Genomic DNA, 21424 nt, shown 5'->3' on the forward strand with positions numbered 1-21424 from the left:
TGTGGTTTAATGTCTATAAACTGAGGGGAACTCAGCAAGGCCTATTTGTTCAGATTCTTCTGTGTGGCACTGTGTCTTCAAAGATAAGGATGTTCCTTTCCTTCGAGTATATGGAGGGCACCTCTCAAATGAGGGTCTTATGACCTGCTTCAAGGGAGAAGGGCAAGGGGAAGGTGAGAGTTGGCTTTCCTGCTCCTGCTGTTTTCTCTAATGCCAAGGTACCATATTTTGGGGTGGTGTTTCTTGAGCCCCATCAACATCTATACAAGTGTCACAGTAATTGATAATTATTGTCATTTATGGTTTTTGATATATCATTTGTATAAATGAGAAGAAAGTGAAATACCAAAATACCAACCAAAATTGTCTTTCTCATAGTCCTCCACTTTCCTAAATCCCATGTTCACTCTATGTCCTGTCTTTCATTTCAAATGGTTTCCTATTATTAAAAAAGAAAAAAAACCAATAAACTTTTCAATGTTAATAATAACACTGGTTATTCTTAACCAATGGTTCAACTCCTCTATTATGCATTTATGCTCTAAAAATTAACATCAACTTCCTGTTGTTAGACTGTGGAAACTTAACATCAATTTGATTTTCTGGGTCATGGCATACTCTGCGTTTTATATCATACTTTTTATTTTTCCCTAGATTTGAACATTAGACAAGGAAAAAGATAATGAATATTCATGGAATCATTTTACGTATTGCCAATTATATGCAAACACATTCAACAGATACTTGTACTTAATCTACACCAATTACATAGTGCATGATTTAGTATTGAAGCATACCTAATAAAAATAAGAAGAAAAACAGACATCTGTTTCTTTTAAAATATATATATTTCCCTGTCTGTGGTTTTGAAGTTTTTCAGGGTCACAGATAAAGGACAGGTTTATTCCCATGTGTGGGTGTGCAGTGTGTTCTTGTACTGAGGTCTGAGTTCTTTTCCAATTCTCTGCATAATTCAGTTTTCTTCTCCTAGCACTAGTTACCTATTGTTGGCCAAGGAGGTCTAGAGAAGGTAAACAATATAGCTTTTATATAAGTGAACATTTTACTGATTTTTTTAAGTAAAGTTCTCAGCTTAATTTAGCCTCTGGGGTACGAAATGGAAGCTGAGTGAGACACAGAGATAACCTGGTAGAAGCTGCTCAAGGAATGATGTGGCTCCATCTGCATTTGTTTGTGTGTGTGTGTGTGTGTGTGTGTGTGTGTGTGTGTGTGTGTGTGTGTGTATGTGTGAGAGACTTGTTGCCTGAGTGATAGAACAAATCCAGGAGAAAGGTTGAAAGGCAAAGACAAAGGCCATGTCTATACAACTTCAGCTGAATTGGACTTGACTGAAAGATTGGTTTGGTCTGATTTACTAGAGCATATCTCCTCAGTGTCTGTGATCTGAAAATTGCTTCCAGGGCCATTTTAATTAGCTGATTCAAATCAAAACCAACACATCCTGGTAACATCCAGTTCTACTCTGACCCTTACCAAAGACAATTTTCAGAATGGTGATTCCTAAGTAGTTGTGTATAAACTCAATAAGTGATTCAAGATAGGCACTTTTTGTTTCTAAACATTTAATCTTTAATGGTGAGAAAAGTACCTATTTCTTTTGGCTTTAGTGACAGGTGAGTATTAGTACACCATTGCATTTGTTGAGCACATCACAGCTTAAACCACAAAAATAGAAGCCTGTTCTTATGTAGTCAACATATGAAATGAGAGAGTTTCTGTTCCTCGATAACATTTTAATACGTGGACTTCATTATGCTGCATAGCAATATGATTAATGTAACATTTAAATGCATTATATTCCTGGGGATGCTTTTAAGTTAAAAGTGTAAATCAGGTCCTGAAAATAAAAATTAAAACATTTGACACCTATAATTTCCTATCTTTTTTAAAAAATGTTTTTCTTATCTATTCATTTATTAAAAACCTTGCAGAAAATTTTACATAGTATCTTTCGCTTAAGAAAAGAAGAGAAATACTATTATAGGAGAAGAATTAACAAGAGAAGCTTAATGAAATTTTAGGTTGTTAGACTAAATTTAAGAGAGAGATGGGGAAAAAAAGGGGCAAAATGGGGATGCTAGCAAAATAAAGAGCATTTGCTATAGTTTGAAAGAGGTGTATTCCATAATCTAAAATATGATAAACAATAGAAAGTCAAAGATAACCTTGTGATTTCAAAATATTAAAATTACATATGTGATACTATGATATAACAAGTAATATGATTTCCCTAATTGGTTACTTCCAAATATGCATGTACTCATTAATCCAATTTTCAGGGCAACCAAACATGTACCAAAAACACTGAAAAGAAACAGAAAGTACATGATATTTGCCTTCATAGACCACATGGTAGCCTTGTATAGAATGTGATAATTAAATGAATAACTTCACAAAAATAGTTAAATAGTTGATAAGCGCTATGGAATCATATCATATATAAGAAAAGTGCATAATAGGAAAATCTAATGTGGTCCTGGTATACATTACTTTAAGGTAGTTTTAGTTGGTTAGTAAATAACGCATGATATCAGAAACTTTGAAATATTTAGCTTTCATCTGTGTATAAGGAATTTTAGAATTAAATGTGCAGTGATATGGTTTGTGTAAATTAACATGAACTTTCTGAAACTTACAATTTAAATCATAAAGATTCACTTATAGATGCCTTGGTAAATGTGTTTTGCTTTATGTAATTAGCCCGAATATCCCCATATATATTAATTTTTAAAGCTATTGCTAGAGAAACAAAAAGATATTGTTTTTATTTCTAGAAGAAGACACCATTTAAATTTTAAAATTAAGACATATTTTAATGCTGCTTAACTTTTTACAGCTAATATTGATAATATACTGTCAGAGCATTTTAATGCATTTTCTGTTCTCTAAATGATTAATTTTAAAGTTAGTCATTACTTGTTTTATTACACCATTTACTTTCACAAATAAGTTGGTCCAACATTCAGTGAAATAAGTCATTAATTTCTTTTCTAACTTTGACTCTAGTGTGCTGATGCATTGTTACATTGGAAATTAAGTGGAATATTTCTCTTCTCTGATCCTAATTCTTAAAAATAAGCGCTTTGGGCAGTGAAATGTACCATGTTTACTCTATGAAAGTGATTTATTATTATTTTTTGGCAATATTCAGACTTACTAAGATTTTACTAACATCAATTGCACCACCATCGAATTGGAAAAAGACACTTTGTGTACTTTCTGGCACCGAAAGTAGAAATTGACCTGTTGGTCAGGCTCAAGTTCAGAGAAATATTTAACACTATTTAAAACTGACATTAGCACCAAAATATTTGAAGGAGTTTTTGTCATAACTTTTATTTTTCCAAACTAGAAACAAAGTTGGGAAACATTGTGCTTTTACAGTCATGACTTTGAAAAGGGGCGTAATTCATCCTTGACCAGAGATTAGCAGGCCATTTGTTGATAGCATATAACTTGTCCCGATTTCTATAGAGAAAGTGAGCTATCTAATGATTGCATTAAGAGACTAGAGCTACTTGGAAGGGTGTGAACATTCAGATCAAGCTCACATCTCTGAGATCTTAGGGATGTGCAAGTCGTAAAAGCACTGACAGCAAAGTTACCATTTCATTCTTATTTGTATTTGTAATATAAAGAAAGCAAACAACACTCCCCCAGCCCTCTTTTGACATTTCATAGCCTTGAAAAGCTTAAACTCTGAAACACACTAAATGCAGTGTTTCTTATACCATGTAAACATCTCTTGTCAGAGATAGCATTCCTGAGATTAGCCAGCTGTATTGATTTAGATGCCTCAGGGTTGTTAATTGTAGTGAGGACTGTTATGTCTCTATGGCTTCTGAAAGAGGTTATGGCTACTGCAAATACATCTCAAAGAAGGAAAGAATACTATCAGCAAATACATCTTAAAGAAGGAAAGAATACTATCAGCCAAGCTTTGGAACTAGGCTGGCAAAACCCTACTCACATCCCTGTAAAGCAGACATATATTTTTGTATTTTTTATAGGTGGATACAGTGCAGACCATGAACCCCTCTGGCCACATTGAGGAATCGTGTAAAATGAATGTATGTGCTCGTAAGTGAAATATATGCAGTGTTCCAACTCAATATGTTGGATCCTAATAGACCTGGATTTGTCTTGCGTAAAAAGAAATCGATTCCCAAGGGGCAGGATCACTAACTGATTAAAATGAAGCTTTGAGTTTGAAGAAAACAAAAAAGCCTTTAAAATAAGATCTCTGCAAAAAGGAATCAAACTGTGCTTTTTAAACCAGTGAAAAAAATCAAGCTCTCAATATGGAATAAAGGAGGGATGTGAGAGAGAGGTTTTGCAATCTTATCAATTACTGTGGAGAAACAGAATCAGATATCGCCATACTCAGGAGTATGAAAAGAAGAACAGGAAATTCTTTTTCTTCAGTTTGCACTTGAATGGACTCAAGCAAAGAGTGTGGATATGTATCTTGTTACTGTTTATAGTTAATAATGTGGAGATTAGTATATATGTGATTTCATTTGCCTTGTTTGAACTAATTGGATGCATTATATAGAAATCACCTGAGTCTGTGCTAGATCAACAAAGAAAATGGAAATGTATACCTCAGGATTGAAATCCGAGAAAATTAGACAATTCAATGCTATTTAATAACGCATTAAGAAGAAATACTACTGCCAATCAGGGAAAGTGAGAATCTAGTGAACACGAGAGGAAGTAAAATTTAGGCAATTATTACACTTGTTGAAACATAATTTATGATGGTGCAAAAGCAGAAGATAGATCACAGTATATGTCACAGACATTTTACACAGTTTCCAACTGAATTTGGGGTTAACTATGTAAGTGCTCAAGGAATGTATGGCCATTATATCAATAAGAAACTGTCCTTTTAAATTTGTGATCCTACGCATTTATATATGCAGAGGAGGGCCTTTTTAAATTTATTGAGGATGAATTGCATGCTGGAAGTACCTCTTTGCATTACAGTTACTTGCTCAATTGAAGATACTGTATAAAGTCTAATTTTTGTATGGGTGTGAGGGTATGTGTATGCATTTATGTGTGTGTGTACAAGTGGAAGGAGGTAAAATTTAATGATTAGCATTTGCACTTTGGTTTGTTACCTGGAATGTAAAGAGGTAGAGTAAACTGTCTTAAGCCATTCTGTTATCATTATTAAAGATTATTATTCACAAAGGAAGCAATTTTAAAATAGAATGACTACTTCAACAATTTGCCAATTAAATATAATATTTAATGCAATTGAGCCATTTAAATTAAGACAATACCAATGCCTGAAAATAATGAGAGTAGGCTCATGTGAAATTAGTCTGCAGACACTTGGAAACTCATAGTGTCCTCCTTCAGGCTGTCTCACATAGCGGCAGGATGTGAATCATGGGTGCTATTATAGAAAAAAATACGGAAATATCTGTGTTCTAACTATAACTTTTTAATTCTACCAATAAGCTACATGCGCTTTCCCCCACTTTTCTTCAACCTAAATTATATAACCAGTAATGATATATCAACATGAACAAGATAGTGAATATTTAAAGCAGACTGACATGTTTTTGTGTAGTCACCGTGTGCCATAATAATTTTGAAACTGTTCTTCTCCGCTATTTGTACTCGTTTCTTTTTATCTTGCCAATTGACTTTATAGTTAAAATTTTTACCTCTTCTTTCTATGTGACAATCAACTGCAGTTAGTACCCTATCAATAATATTACAGGGATTTTTGTCCTTATTTATGATACTATAATAAATTATAAGCCAACAAACTGTATAATTCTGTTGTATTGAATATTTTTTGTGACCAAAATAATAAAAAAAAACTACTTTATAAAATGCCTATATTTCCTATTTTAACAGTCTCTTAAAAGATAATGGGACATAAAATAGGTTCATATTGGTGGCTTTTAGAATACACTCTCTACAGCTTTACAAATGGAGAGAAAAGAGTTTATCTTAGACACTTAAGATAAAAAGATTTGACTGAGTTAATTATGAGAGTGTGTGGAGAGAAACACTCTGAACAAGTTAGAAGTCTAGATGTCAAATTTTGCTGTGCCACTAAACAGCCAGACATGAGGGATACATTTTTTGAGTTCACGGGTATTCAGACTTTTCAACTGGGTTTTGGAATACACTATCATTTTTAAGATAATTTTAAGTCTTAACTTCAAAGGTTTTGGTAACTTAGAAATGTTTCAAACAGATACTTAATATTCGTTATCTTAATAATCAATATTGATCATTCATATTAAGAGAATCACATGCTGGTTTCCACTTAAATTGACCTCAAGCGCAAGACCAAGGGACAGTATGAATTGACAGTTGTTGCTACCTCACCATTAGTTTAACCTAATGGAAATATGTACTGAGGTATAAGTTATCGTGTTCTGGGATCAATAGGTCCCCCCCTAAGTTAATTGAAGCAAGCAGTACCCAAGTACAAAATCACTCAATTTGTAACAGAGGAAACCTTTTTGTTCTGCATCGAGTTGAATGCATTGCCTGGCAGAATATTAAAGTGCAAGAACCAGTTTTTCTTGCTCTTTACCCCTGCAAGGATTGATCAGCACATGAAGGTCTCCTTGACTTCAAAGGCATTTCTGGACTTGGATCAGCCTGATTGAGTTCAGAAGAGAAGGAAACACTAGCCCCTGATGTTTATTGCTGTAGGCTCTTTCATCTAATAGTAACTCTCTGCTTTAGAAGAAGCAACAGGCAGAAAGTCTTGTGACTTTTAATTTCACGATTAATGTTTACTTGCAAAGTGCCTCACACAGAAAATAGTGCTTTTATTTTAGTTTCCTGCTACTACTCCAACTGTGAAAGGTCAGGGAACCAGTAGGAAGCAAAATGAAAGCATGTATAGAGGGTTTTTTTTTCCTTCTCTGAAGCATGCTGACTTGCAAAATAGTGTCACTTTCAGAATCCCAAAGGTGTGGTGGATAATCTTCAGAAAGCCTTATTTAGAGCACTGGTCACACTGAATTTTTTATTTAGGTGAATTTCTGGCCATTGATGAAACCGAGATAAGGAAATTTAATTTTGTCCCATTAATTCCTTATTTTCCTTAGAAGATTAGATGAGAGAGTTGCAGACTTCCACCTACCAAATCTCTCTTATGTCCCCCTGTTTCTAAATAAACCTTCTACCCTTTCCTCTTGCCTCTATTTTGGGGGAAAAGAAAAGGAAGACTAAACTTGGCTCAAGGAAAATGGCTATCTACAGCAGAAGAACAGCTGTGAATGAGAATCACCAACTGAAAACTTATGTGCAGAATCCATCATTAGATTTGGACTCGCATGAATAAAAATGTCACTAAAATATAAAACAAAATCCAAAATGTGCTATTAAGGATCAAAACCTTGCTTTTGGTTTTAGTTCTTGTTATTTTTTTGAATGCTATTATTTCACTTCCCTGTTTGGTAAATATAGTTTAGTTGAACTGATTCTAATATTTCTCTGATGACTTTTGAATCTTAAGTTACTGAGTCAATTCTGTAGAGGCGATATATTCATCGCTCTCTTAATATTCTTATTAACCTCCTGAAGAAGATACTATTATGTTCATGATACCCATCTTGCAGATGAGGAAAATGAGATACACAGAGTTTCAGTAACTTGTAAAGCTACAGAACTAGCAGGAAGTGGAACTGGACTTTGAGTCCAGAGGTCACACTCAACAGGAGGGCCTCAGAGCTTTGATGCCAAATAGTAATTAATAAATTGAGAACTATATAGGGATGCAGAGAGGAATTTTGTGGTTCCTTAAATCACATATCCAGTAGCTTGATGGATTCAACTTGCATGACTTAAGATGGGAAAGGTACTCATTAGTTCTAGCATACAGAAATATTGGATGAAGATGAAATCTGATATAGAAGATCTGCTTTAAATATTGTAGACAGGGCTGGCCATGGTGGCTTATGCATGTCATCTCAGACTTTGGGAGGCCAAGGTGAGAGGATCAATTCAGGTTAAGAGTTCAAGACCAGCCTGGGTAACATAGTGAGACCTCATCTCTACAAAAAGTAAAAAACAAAATTAGCCGGGCATGGTGGCAGGTGCCTGTAGTCCCAGCTCTCAGGAGGCTGAGGTGGGAGGATTGCTTGAGCCTGGGAGGTCAAGGCTGCAGTGACCCGTGTTCACAGCACTGCACTCCAGCAAGAATGACAGAGAGAGACCTTGTCTCAAAAAAACAAAACAAAACAAAACAAACAAACAGAAGACAATAAATAAATAAATACATGCTGTAGACAGAAAAAAAGGAAAATTCTTTTCCAATTTACCTGCTTTGTGGGCTTAACGTATGTTCCTGTATTATGTATAATTTGTGTCAAAAAAACATTTTGAAAATGAGTATCTTGCCACTGGAACCTAGATGGAATGAGGAAAATTGCAACTGCATTCTTTGAACAGGGAGCGTTCACAGCCTAATGGGGTCACAGCCATCCATGCAGGCTAGTTGTTACAATGTCGTGTGCTAAATGGCAGAATATCATAGTGATTAAGAGTGCAGTGTCTGGAATTCAGCCTGCTTGGGTTTGAAATGTGGTTCATACATTTACAAGTTGAGTGAACTTTGGACAAATTACATCTTACTGCCTCCATTTCTTCATATTTTATATGAAGTTATTAACAATATTTACTATTTACCTTACAAATTATTTATGACTGTTGATTAGATTAATCCAGCCTATGTACGGCCGGTATAAGAAGAATTCAATAAATGCCAGCAATTATTAATTTTCTTATTGTTGTTTCTATACTTGACATATGACTAGAGTGTAGTAGTTGCTGACTTAGATGTTCATGGGCCAAAATAAACCGAATGTCATTGTCAAAAGGTGAAATGCCTATGGAAAAGATAACCCTGATCCTTCAATATTCTCTATATGCTATTGTGTGAAACTCAGCAAAATTCAGCAGATACAAGTTCTCCAGTTTCTGGTCTGCTATAATTCAAATATAATTCGAATCTTATAGCTCTGTGAGCTGTAATTTTTTCAGGCATAGACAAGTGAAAGGAAACTGTGAAAGCCAAAATCAAATCTCTGTCACAAACCAGTGATGAAAGTTTCCAAAAAGGTTGAAGAATAATTTTTGAAAATCACTTTATCCACAGTCATAAGGGTATATACAAGTTCCTCCGACTACTAGTAGCATAAGAATCATGAAACCTAAGAATTATAAATTGTCATATTATCATAAAAAGATAATACTGATTATGATAACCATTTCACAAATAGTTGTTATTCTTTGCAAATATTTAATGTGTCTATTATATTTCATGAGGATTTTATTTCAAAAGTTTTTCATTAAATAGCAAATGTGCTGTGTTTATTAAGTGATAAGATTTCAGTGTATGAACAGAAACAAAAATTCTTGCTTAATTGAACTGGACAACATTTAATATCTGAAAAGTCAGTAGCTTTCATTGGAAATAGTTAACTAAGAGTATTTTGGAGAAGATAAAATGAGCAACCATTGAGAATGTTCAGTTTTGCTTGTTTGAAACTACTTTTTGAAAGAAATATATTAATTAATAATCGTGACTGGAAAATGTTGCTCTCAGAAATGGCCCTCTGGTCTTGGAGTACATAGTATCATGTGTGAAAATATGAGAAAGTTATATTTTGACTTCATATCATAGTTTAGCAACTGAACATCAGAAAAGAAACAAAGCCAATTTCAGATTTTCATTAGATGACAAATCTCAATAATTTTTACAGATTTTATGAAAGGGCTGGCTACTCTATTTTTATGGATATTAATATCACCATAATAACCTATCTTAAGCTGCTTTTTTTTGAAGTTCTAATGAAGAGTTAAAATTAGGGTGATTCAAAATGAACGTCTTAGCCTATATGGTTCGATGTTAGGGGAAAAATTAACATTTCCAATTTTAAGAGATTGGAGCTCTGAGATCAGGTACAGCTCAGTCTGTTTTCTAATTGCTACTGCTCAATTGTGTCAGTGAAAATTCTATCTCAGTAGGAGCTGAGGGGGATCCAGGTCTCTAATCTTTCTTTTCTGTGTGTCTAGCTGTTAAAGGCGGGTCAGCATGAGTTTTTTCTCCCCTATGTGTCAGACTTATGAAAGAAGCAGACATTTGGTATGTGCATTCCAAAAAGATCAGAAACTGGCTGCCTCCCGATAATACATTTCGAGTGGGTACAGTATTCTAACATTCTGCTGGTTGACTTTTAAAAAACCCTGCATACTTATTACATAAAAAAGTATGCCATTTTTTCAACCCCAAATTGAAACCTGATTGTTAAAGTTATGTAATTGATAAAAATTACATGTTAAGAAAGACACTGGTAATATTAAGGAAATAATCAAATTTATCACGTGGGCCTTTTAAATAAAAATCCTTTGATGAACAGTCACATAAACGCCTTGCTATTTAGATTGAGAAGTTTGTGAAAATGTTTATGAGGCTTACTTCCAATTAGTCCTACCTTAAGAGTGATTGTATTCAGATTAACACCAAGGAGAAGGCAAACACAGAATCTTTTTATTTTTCAATAGCCCACTTTAATACTAGGAAGAAATACAATATGTATCTTGCACTACTGCTTAGTAACTGTGCTCTTGTCATTTGAGATTAACATTTGGATTAAAGAGCATGATTAGAAGATTCTAAATTAGTAGTTACCAAGCTGAAATGACACAAAAGTTGAAACAAAGTAATACAACAGTCTATTTCATGCAATTTATTTCTTATACCAGTTAATTAGCACTTTAATTAGCATGATGTTTCATGTTGTGACCTAAGCCATTGTATTCCCAACGGGTTTAGTGAAGACAATTAAAAAAAAAAAAAAAAAAGAAAGAAAAAGCTACAGAGTTGTTGATGGCTGTGTCACATACCAGCAGAATTAAATATAATTCTTGACTTTAAAACATGAGAATACACATATACTTTGTTCCTGAATTCAGAACAGATTTTTTTAAAAGGCATTTTGATGGTATGAAAGACTTCCACAAACTCGAAGCATATGTAACTATGTGTGCAATAGCATTAAAGGAACTACATTTTTAATTCCAAATGACCACAAATCAATGCCCAAAATGACCACAAATCAATGCCCAAAGGATTCACTTGGATAAAGAAGTACCTTTCACTATTTTGGGAACAAACATAGAAGATATGTATAAAGGTAATCATGGTTTTGAATAATAATGTGATTCATAGGAGTCTATTAAGGCCATTGAAATTACTTACAAAGGACAGCATTCTGGAGAGTCACAATGGAACTCTGCCTTTGGACAGACCTGAGGAAAAGAAATATGCACCTTAGAAGTCATTTGTTGCTTGCAGGACATAAAAGAATTCTCTCATCTCTCCTCTCCTCCCCTCCCCAGTGAGAACACATTCAGATTGTGTGTGCTTGTCTTTATCATGTGAGATAGAAGTTTCTGCAGAGCCAAAGACAGTCATCTGCCAGAAGATTGGTTCTGCCATTTTGCAACAGCATAACAAATGGCCACAACGGTTGTGAATATTGGACTATAAAAAACAGCAAACCTCCTGAAGGTGTTTTTCTCTTCATTTTATGCTGCTTACTATTCAAAACATGCAAAAAATAAAACATTTTAAAGATCTAATATCCAAAGATTCTGTCAAGCTTGCTTTGTTAATCACTAGAAGCTGTTGGCCTCCCGTTTTAGGACAGTGTAATTAAACTATTAGTTTCCTTTGAATTTGTATAATACAGTAGGTCTGCAGAGGACTCTTATTTCCCCTCTTAAAAATTGTTCCATAGCCTCTTTTGGCAGTTAATCTACAGACATCATTTGGAATTTCTTTAGAATTGTTACATAATTCACAGATAATTCATTGCACACAGAACTGTGTATTTATGGAAATCTAATTTCATTGTTATGCAAAACCTTATAAGAAGGGAGACATTTAAGTTTAATTTTTTTTCCTTGTCTCTTTTCTTTGTTGAACACATAAATTCAAAGGCTCACTTTTTGTTTAGTAGGGATTTTTGCAAATGACATACAAAGTATCTAAAAATTATACATTTAAAATTTTTAATACACTCGATTGAAAGTTCTATTTTGTAAAATAAGAATAAATTTGTAATTTGTGATAAAAAATCCAATAGACATTTTTGTTGAGACAAACACAAAGATGTGTGATACCTACATTTCTCTGTAGTTTGATGGCATGAATATCATTAGACAATCAGAAAGTTGCAGTTTTATTTTTGGTATGATAGTTAAGTGATAATGATTTGATCTGAGAGTGATCTTTCAATTTAAATCCATTTATTGAGTATTTAAATTACTATTTTTCCTCCCTCTTGGATTTTCTATGAAAATATATAATTTAAACCTATACATAATTTATAAATTAAAAGGCGAATTATTTAGAGCACCGATATGGATCAGTCTTTGAGACTTTGGGGAAGTTACTTAATCTCTCCTGTGTTTGTTTATTTATTTGTATACATTTTGAGATGGAGGTCTCACTATGTTGCCCAGGCTGGACTCGAACTCCTGGGCTCAAGCAATATTCCTGCCTCAGCCTCCGGAGTAGCTGGAATTACAGTCAAATCCCACCTTACCCAGCTCTCTTATGTGTTTAAATGAAGATAATAGCACACTCTGATGGCATTATTTGGAAATGTGGGTAAGTGAACATTTTACATATGACATACACAATATAATATATAACACTTACAGCACTTCCTGGCATAAAGTAAGAAACTGTAAGTAATAGCTGGTGTTAAAGAAGGCTTGGAAATGTGACACAAGTCACAAAGCTACTCACTTACTGGTTGAGCTAAGATTCTAGAATTGGTCTCAGTGCAAAGCGAACATTGCCTGGCATACAGTAAATGCATCTAGGTGCAATCTGCTATTAAAAACAAACACATATTTTCCAAAGGTCTTACACCAGTCACTAACTAGGCTGGCATGAGAATTGCAAGGGTGTCTGATTTTAAACCCTAATTTCCCTAAATGTTTGCAGGCGTCTAAACTTATTAGAGCTATTTATTGGTATAGATTTCACAGCCTTGATAAATACACTTGCTGTTTACCAAGACTTTGAAAAGGTATGTTTTTGAATTGTTTAGAATATATAAACATGCTCATAAAACATGGTAATATTTGTAAATGGGAATATAATAAAAATGATTAATGATCAATGCACACACTGAGTTGTAATTGTGAGAATAAGAGTTTCTATATTGTCTTTTAATATAGAAACTATTTATTAAAACAAACACCGAAAAAATATGTAACAAGTTTATTTATCTTCTAGTAGACTTCCGCAGAGTAATTAGGTAAGTTCATATTCTCACCTCCATTTTCATTTTTTTGAATATTTGGAATTATATTGATAAAAGGTGTCAGGCTGTTGTGTCTATGAGAAATCCCTTTGAAACCTTGACATTCTCTTCTCAGCTGCTGCTACATCATTTTTCTTGCCATTCAGTTTTGTTTAACTGTGAAGTTTAGGATTGCTTTATTTCAGTTTTCTTCAAATATTTTACTGCAGTTTTTCTTATTAACTGGTTTTTCAAAGATATATTACAGTTGGATCTTTAGATTGACTACTTCTCAATAGGGGGCCTAACGGACTTCCCCAGTAGTCACCGTTATTTACTGTTTAGTCTGAATTTGAAATTGATAAGCCCTGATGACTGTTATTAGCAGTCATTCCACTTATTGTGCCATCTAGTAATATTGTATCATGGAAATAGGTGTTCTTTAAAAAAAGCAAGAGTTCTCTCTATGTACTGCTGTGATAACTGATCAAAACTATGAAATACAGCAGATCATGGTTAGGCCTGAAGAGCTTAGTTGATCTGATATTACAGTTTGTGGACAAATTATATATACTGGATTCAGATATTACATAGAAGGCTAAAATATTCCATACACTGCTGCCTCAGATTCTTGCAAGGACAGAACAATTTACTTCTTGTTTGAGTGTGTTCAGATATATCCAGTGCCAGTTTGCTTTTAATACATAAATTTTAAATGTCTTGATTTAGAATCACATTCCTCTGGTTTTAAACTCCCTTTCCCACTTTGCTTTCTGTTCTTCTTCTAGAACTCTATTTTCCAACTAAATCTTTTAACTTTCGAAGGCTTTTACGTGCTTTGCACTTCCCTGCTAGCTTATCCTAATCCTTACTGTTATCTCTTCTGCAATTCTCTTTCTAATTTTACATGAGTAAATCCTACCTGCCGTTTTCTTTTACTGAGCTTTTTCTAATTATTAAGTTGTTGGCGCTTTTTCTTCTTTTTTTTTTTTTAATGGAGTCTCACAGTAGCCCAAGCTGGAGTGCAGTGGTGCGATCTCGGCTCACTGCAACCTCCGCCTCTCGGACTCAGGCAATTCTCGTGCTTCAGCCTCCCAAGTAGCTGGGACTACAGGCGCATGCCACCACGCCCGGCTAATTTTTATATTTTTAGTAGAGATGAGGTTTCATCATGTTGCCCAGGGTGGTCTCAAATTCCTGAGCTCAGGTGATCTGCCCGCCCCTGCCTCCCAAAGTGCTGGGATTACAGGCATTAGCCACCAGGCCCGACCACTTCCTACTTTGTTTTGTTTTGTTTGGTTTTGTTTGTTTTTTTTGAGACGGAGTCTTGCTCTGTCACCCAGGCTGGAGTGCAGTGGCTCCATCTCAGCTCACTGCAAGTTCCGCCTCCCGGGTTCACACCATTCTCCTGCCTCAGCCTCCTGAGTAGCTGGGACTACAGGCGTCTGCCACCACGCCCGGCTAATTTTTTTTGTAGTTTTAGTAGAGACAGGGTTTCACCGTGTTAGCCAGGATGGTCTCGATTTCCTGACCTCGTGATCTGCCCGCCTCGGCCTCCCAAAGTGCTGGGATTACAGGCTTGAGCCACCGTGCCCAGCCCACTTCCTACTTTTAATAGTGGAATACTGTGTGCATGCTAGTGCATATGTATGTGTATTTCTTTATCACACCATAATGTCTTCACTGGGAAGATCCTGGTGTAATTCATATTTACCTATCCTTCTTTCCCAGTTCTTCGCAAAGTGCCTTGCTTATAGTAGATTACTAGATTGCTTACTAAACAATGGTTGAATTCATTTGATGCTGTAAATTGGAAAATTACGTGTTTTCTGGGGGCACGCAATAAATATTTACAGAGCTCCTACAATATACTAGATGTTGAGTTTATCACATTCTTAAGAAAATATTAAATTCTGGGTCTTACAGTTGAGGTAATATACACGTTTATATACATATATGTCACGAATCACATGAATCTATAACAAATCATGTGAACTTCGTTAGAGCTTCGCGTTCTTTTGTGTTACTCAGGATCTACTATATTGCTGGAATTCAGTAGTTACCAAGATAAATGTGTTACCCATATGTGATAAATACACAGTGCCAAGAGTCCAGGCTCTAGTGGAGGACAAGTTGGTGTCCAGGCAGCATCACATAAAATGAGGCTGGAAAATGAATCAACATACCTAAGACGTTGTATTTAAGTTGAAGGAGATTCAACTTGAACTTGGGAGAAATGGGAGTCAGACAGCATAGGTCTTTACAGACAGAGGAGTGGATGACTTGATTTGTTAGAACAATAACTTTCATGACGGCACAGAGGAAGCACTATAGAAAGAAGCAAATAACCCTAAATATATCTGGGTTGTATGCTTACTTGAGACGTATCTCCATTAGACTTAAAACCCTTGTGACGTTCATGGCCATAATTTATGTAAGATAGGATGTAGTAGAAATAATCGCATTTGGTCATTTCTAAGCACCAATATGATGTTTGGTACATGAGACTTACTTCTTTAAGTTGAGGAATAAGTATAATTAACAACAAAAGAGAAACATATTAATGTGTGGTTTCAAAAATTCGTAGGCGCAAAGCCATTTTATGAACAGAGTTCAGTTAAACTATTTATGTGTGATGATATGGAATAACTTTAATATAAATTTTTAAAAATTACTTTGTTGAATACTAACAGTAAAAAGAGACTTTCCTTGGTGTTAAGCTAGATTCTCAATGAAGTCATGCCTAGGAGGCTATCTTGATGTTGAAGGCTAAAGAACCATCACTAACAAATCCATGGCCTCTCATTTCTACCTCTATCCTTCTCTGAACTAACTGTTCAAGCTATAAACTGATTTTATTTCAGGCTGCATTTGTTTTATACTTTGCAGCATATTACTAATTTTTAAAAATAATTTGTTTGCTTTTGTGCTTCCTGGTTTAAAAAAAGAATTTATGCTGCAAATAGTATGAATATGAGTACACAGTTCTGTAGTTTATAGGACTCACTGTTTTCTTTTGAAAAAATATAAAACAATTCATATGATTTCATTTGTAGTAAGACACTTCTGGCAGTTCTGTGACAGTGAAATTTTAAGGATCATCAATATCGGAGACATAGTCTGTAGAGTTACTTTTTTTTCTCCTTTCTTTTTTCACCTTTAATTCTAATTAAAAGATACTCTACTAGACTAGATGCTTCTGCCTGGATGTTTTCTGTCTGATCTTTGACTTGCAATCAAGGAAATTCAGCTTCAATCTGTTAGAGCTGAAAGGGCCTATGGCATGCTAGGGGCTGTCTAGCATTTCAAAAATTCAGAATTCCTGTCCTATGAATAATGATTAATGTACAGTACTTACAATGTTAAATTTTCCAAGAAAGACACCCTGTAAAGTTATTTTGTATTGTTGAAGCCATTCTTAATATTCTGTATAATGCAGAAGTTGCACATAACACATCTATGCAAAGTAGTTAATCCATGGTTCTCTAGATAAATATTCACGTTTATAATTTTCAAAATGCCTGGATTATGCTATATCATAAAATTTATACAAAATCCTATATCAATCACATTCAATGTACTTTATCATGTACTTTCTTACAAGTAATTGTATATTTATCTGAATTTTTTGTTAGTTTTCATAAGTTTCAGTGGGAATATGGTCTTTAACATTGCTGTTACTCATGATGTGACAAATTTCAATTAGAAAATATTTATTTTTCTAATTGAAAGAGTTAAAAGTTTTCTTTTTAAAATTCACTTAGAAATCAAGGTTTCCTTACCAGACTTATTATTATGAGAAACTATAATCTATAATATATTTTTGGAATTATTGCATATAATTCAAGATTTTCTCAATTCTTAATTTGCTATTTATGAATATAACATTTTTTTTTTTTGGAGATGGAATCTCACTCTGTCACCCAGGCTGGAGTGCAATGGCGCAATCTTGGCTCACTGCAACCTCCACCTGCCAGGTCAATGCCATTCTCCCGCCTCAGCCTCCTGAGTAGCTGGGACTACAGGCACACACCACCACACCCGGCTATTTTTTTTTTTTTAATTTTTAGTAGAGACGGGATTTCATTATGTTGGGCAGACTGGTCTCGAACTCCTGACCTCATGATCTGCCCACCTTGGCCTCCCAAAGTGCTGGGATTACAGGCGTGAGCCACCTTGCCCAGCCTATGAATATAACTTCTATTGATATCATAAGTAAAGTATATTAGGGATCCTAATGTCAGTGTGGGGTCATGAGCTGACTTGACTGAGGCATTAACCAATGGAGTGTAGGAGTATAAAAATACTAGATTATTTTGGATATACACATGCAAACACATATATATACACATACATTTGTATATATTTTTGCAATATGGATTTTTCTTCATATATATGTTTCACATATATATATTTATTTGAAAATGTATTTTTTCAATTTGAAGTATCACCAGAGAGCTATAATTACTCAACAATAATTGCTGAGTAGCTACTTTAGCCCAGACACTGTGCTTGATGTTTTGAATTTGAGTATGGGAAATAAAGTATCTGTGCTCTCAAAAGACCTCACTACCATGAGAGTTAGATGTGTTGTAAGTGCTATAGCAAGACAGAGATAGACAGGAAAAGTGAGGATATTTGGGAAAGGTTTAATGATACAAGAACCTTTTGAGTTGAACCTTGTAATAAATTAAGTTTCCTCAAACTAGGACAGAAGAAAAAAGTATTTCAACTGGATGAGAAATCATGAACAAAATCAGGAGGTATCAAAGTGCATCATTTATTAGACAAAAGGCACATCATCCTGTGTCGTTAAGAGTACAGGGAGCATGGGATGAGTGACTAGATGGGAAGTGCAAAGAGAAACTGGACTTAGCCGGAGATGGGCTTTGACTTTTATGCTTAGGAGTTTGTATTTATCCTATAAACATTTGAAAGTCATTGGAAGTTTTCATGCAAGAGATAACAAAATACCTGTTTTGGGAAGTTGGCTCTGCTGATAGAGTGGAGGGCAGTTTATGGTGAAAGCTCTGGAAGGAGGGATGCTTGTCAGGGGACCAGTACAGTCTGATGAAGTCTGCTTATGTGATTTTGATGCCATGCCCTTGGACACTGACCTTGGAGACAGATCAAGAAGCATATGGACAGAAGGATATAAACTATTTGGTAGGTGGTTAGATGTTGGGAAAAGATTAGATGTTGGGGAAAAGAGAAAATAATAATGGATAAGATATTTGCTTCAGATTTTAGTTTTGAACATTTTAATAAGAAGGTGGAATTGGAAATGTGGGAGATAAACATTAGGAGGAAAGAATTAAACAATTTATTTACATTTAGTGATAGGTGACTCCATGCAAGTAAATGAAATACCCAGTGAATATATGCATATAGAGAGTAAAAACAGAAGGCAGAATGCTAATCTTGATAAGCCATGGAAGGAGAGCATAAAAGAAAAGCCAATCAAGTAAACTTAGAATCAGGGGAAAATTGTGATAGAAAGGAAAGAAGGAGTGTTTCAGTATACATGGAGTCAACATACTAATAATAATATCAAAAGCAACAATAATGATAAAAATCAATTCAATCCCTGCTAGGCCACTAGGCTTTAAACTAAAGATATTACACAAATTATCTTATTTAATCCTAATAGCATATTTTGTTTTAAAGAAATAGAACTCAAGTTTATCACTTAATATTTTAAACCAAAGAAAGCTTCATGAATCATGAAGTGGAACTCACAAGGTCATACTGGAGGATGAAGAAACATGTGCAGGAAAGAAAAAGGTGTATTCCAGCTCCAGAGGGTAGAAGTAAATTGAGCAGTTAATAGGAACAGGTAAACTGTCTCTTTCAAACACTACTGCTGGAATGACTTAAATCCAATTATGTTAATTTATTTAATTCCTATGCTCACTATTTAGATTCCAGAGAGAGAATGCTGCTGAAATGTCCTGTTGGAGAAACTAGCCAACCTTTTGGTTAGAGAAGGGTAACATTTTTTGACTAACAGTCCTACCAGGCTAAATTCTGTGGGTGAAAAGTAATTTGCTCAAGGGAAAGCAGGGTGTCCTTATCAAAAGAAAGTAGAATACAAGAGTATGTTAAAATTGTATTGTGTAAAAGTGACTCATGGATCTTCAACTTAAATGTGAGGGTGCCAAATCTTAGGGTAATTAAGTAACTTGCTCAAATTCACGCAGGTTAGTAAGTGAATGAATTCATATCAAAGCCAAACTCCATCATTCAGATCAAGAAAACTGAAGTGAGAAAAGGCTATTTTATATAGCATTTCTAATAGTTTCATCAGTATGGTAGGCAGGCAAGAAAATTATTAATACATCAAGTTTTATGGAGCCAATTTTAAGTAAATTCTTTGCCAAGAATTCCTGCAGGAAAGAAAAGGAAAGAGCAGTTCGGCAGTGTAAGAGAGGAAGGATGATCTCTTTTACAAAATAGGAAAATTTGGTAGGTTTGTGGGTTGAAAAAAGTTAGAGGTTGAACAGGAAGGAGAAAGTACATGGATGAAACAAGATCCTGTCAGAGGCAGGAAGGAGTGGAATCAAAAAGTCAGATGGACAAAAGAATAAGGATTCTTTTGAGATGCAAAATGAGATCCAGATGAATAAAGATGCAGATAAATTTGGAGATATAGAGGAGGGAAGCGGAAGGGGTTCACAACTGATAGGCTCAATATTTTCAGCAGTAAGAGGGGAAATCATGTGTTGAGGTTGAGGGGAATGAGGATAAGGGTGGGGATCTGAGGAGGGTGTGGTGGGAACAGCTGCTGTGTGGAATGGGAAGACCAGCCAAGTAGGAATGAGTAATAGGGCTGCTGAGCAGCTCTGAAGGTTCAGCTGACATCGGAAATCATAAATTTGTAGCAGAGTCAATCAGCATGGTTATTCAATTTTCTCAGGAACTCTTGGCAGCCCAGGAGGAGGAGGAGAGCAAACAGATGGTAGGACTGATTTGGTAATGGGATTGGCAAGGCAGCTGCGAGAGAAGGTTAAAGAAGGGAAGAAATCAATTGCACCCATGAAAGTGTGTTGAAAATGGTTTATCAGGGGGATCAAAATTAGGGAGAGAAGGAAGTCAAGCCAGGAAGGATTAGACACTGCCAATTCAGGGAAGAGTGAAGCCATGGAGGTCATTAGCCTTTGAAGCTTAAGAGGAGGTTTTGTGAGCATGAGTGAGTGGGATAGGTGATGAGAGAGGAAAATTTCGCAATTTTAGATATTACAGTAGAGCATTTTTTTGTTTCAAAACAGCCCATTTTGTATCTGTGAGTGTGATTGCCAAAGCTGAGTAGAAGTGACTGTCACTGAAATATAAGGCAAAAGAATTTCAAACCTAAATAGGGGAATATGTCATCCAAGTCATGGAGAATGGTGATGATTTATAGAAGATAAAACAATAGGAACAACAAAAGCAACAATAAAACACCAGCTTCCAAGTTATTCAAGTGCATTTTTTTTTTTCTTAGAGACAGGGTCTTACTCTGTTACCTAAGCAGGGGTGCAGTGACATCATTATGGCTCACTGCAACCTCGAACTCCGGCGCTCAAGAGATCCTCCTGCTTCAGCCTTCCTCACTGCTGGGACTACAGGTGCATATCCCTATGCACAAGTAATTTATTTTTTATTTTTTGTAGAGACAGGGTCTTGCTGTTACCCAGGCTGGCCTTGAACTCTTGACTTCAAACCATCCTCCGGCCTTGGTGTCCCAAAGTGCTGGGATTACAGGCATAAGCCACTGTGCATAGCACATGCAAATACACTGATGTAGTACTGTGGATGAGTAGATTTAGAAGACAGCTAGAAGGTTTGATTGTTTGGACCTTGTAAATATAAGACTTACTGAACTAAAGCAGTGGAACAATGTCCTGGAATTGAAAGGGGAAATCCAAGAGAATGTCCCACTTCCAAGAAGGACAAAAAATTACTATTTTTAGCAGTATTCTAGCATATAGTGAAATCTATGTGAATAAAACTTAAACTAACCAGTTTTCTCAAGCCCTTTTATAAGGGTTCTGATCCTCTTCATCAGGACAGAACCCTCATGGCCTAATCGCCTCCTAAAGATCTCACTTTTTAAT

General features: G+C 35.1%; 1 protein-coding gene across 7 annotated transcripts in view; it reads left to right on the forward strand.

Moving 5' to 3' along the window:
* Positions 1 to 21424, forward strand: part of PCDH7 (protocadherin 7) — a 426915-nt gene that overhangs the window by 63649 nt on the left and 341842 nt on the right. Inside the window, exon 2 of one of the 7 annotated variants that reach the window (XM_055385513.2) lies at positions 4032 to 5865. The exons of the other annotated variants lie outside the window; for them this stretch is intronic. Coding sequence (XP_055241488.1) covers positions 4032 to 4109 — 78 coding nt within the window. The 3' untranslated portion in view covers positions 4110 to 5865. Of the gene's footprint in view, positions 1 to 4031; positions 5866 to 21424 lie in introns of those variants that run through there. 7 annotated transcript variants of the gene reach the window in all.

The sequence above is a fragment of the Gorilla gorilla genome, chromosome 3, assembly GCF_029281585.2.
Source record: "Gorilla gorilla gorilla isolate KB3781 chromosome 3, NHGRI_mGorGor1-v2.1_pri, whole genome shotgun sequence".
In the NCBI taxonomy this organism is placed as follows: Eukaryota; Metazoa; Chordata; class Mammalia; order Primates; family Hominidae; genus Gorilla; species Gorilla gorilla.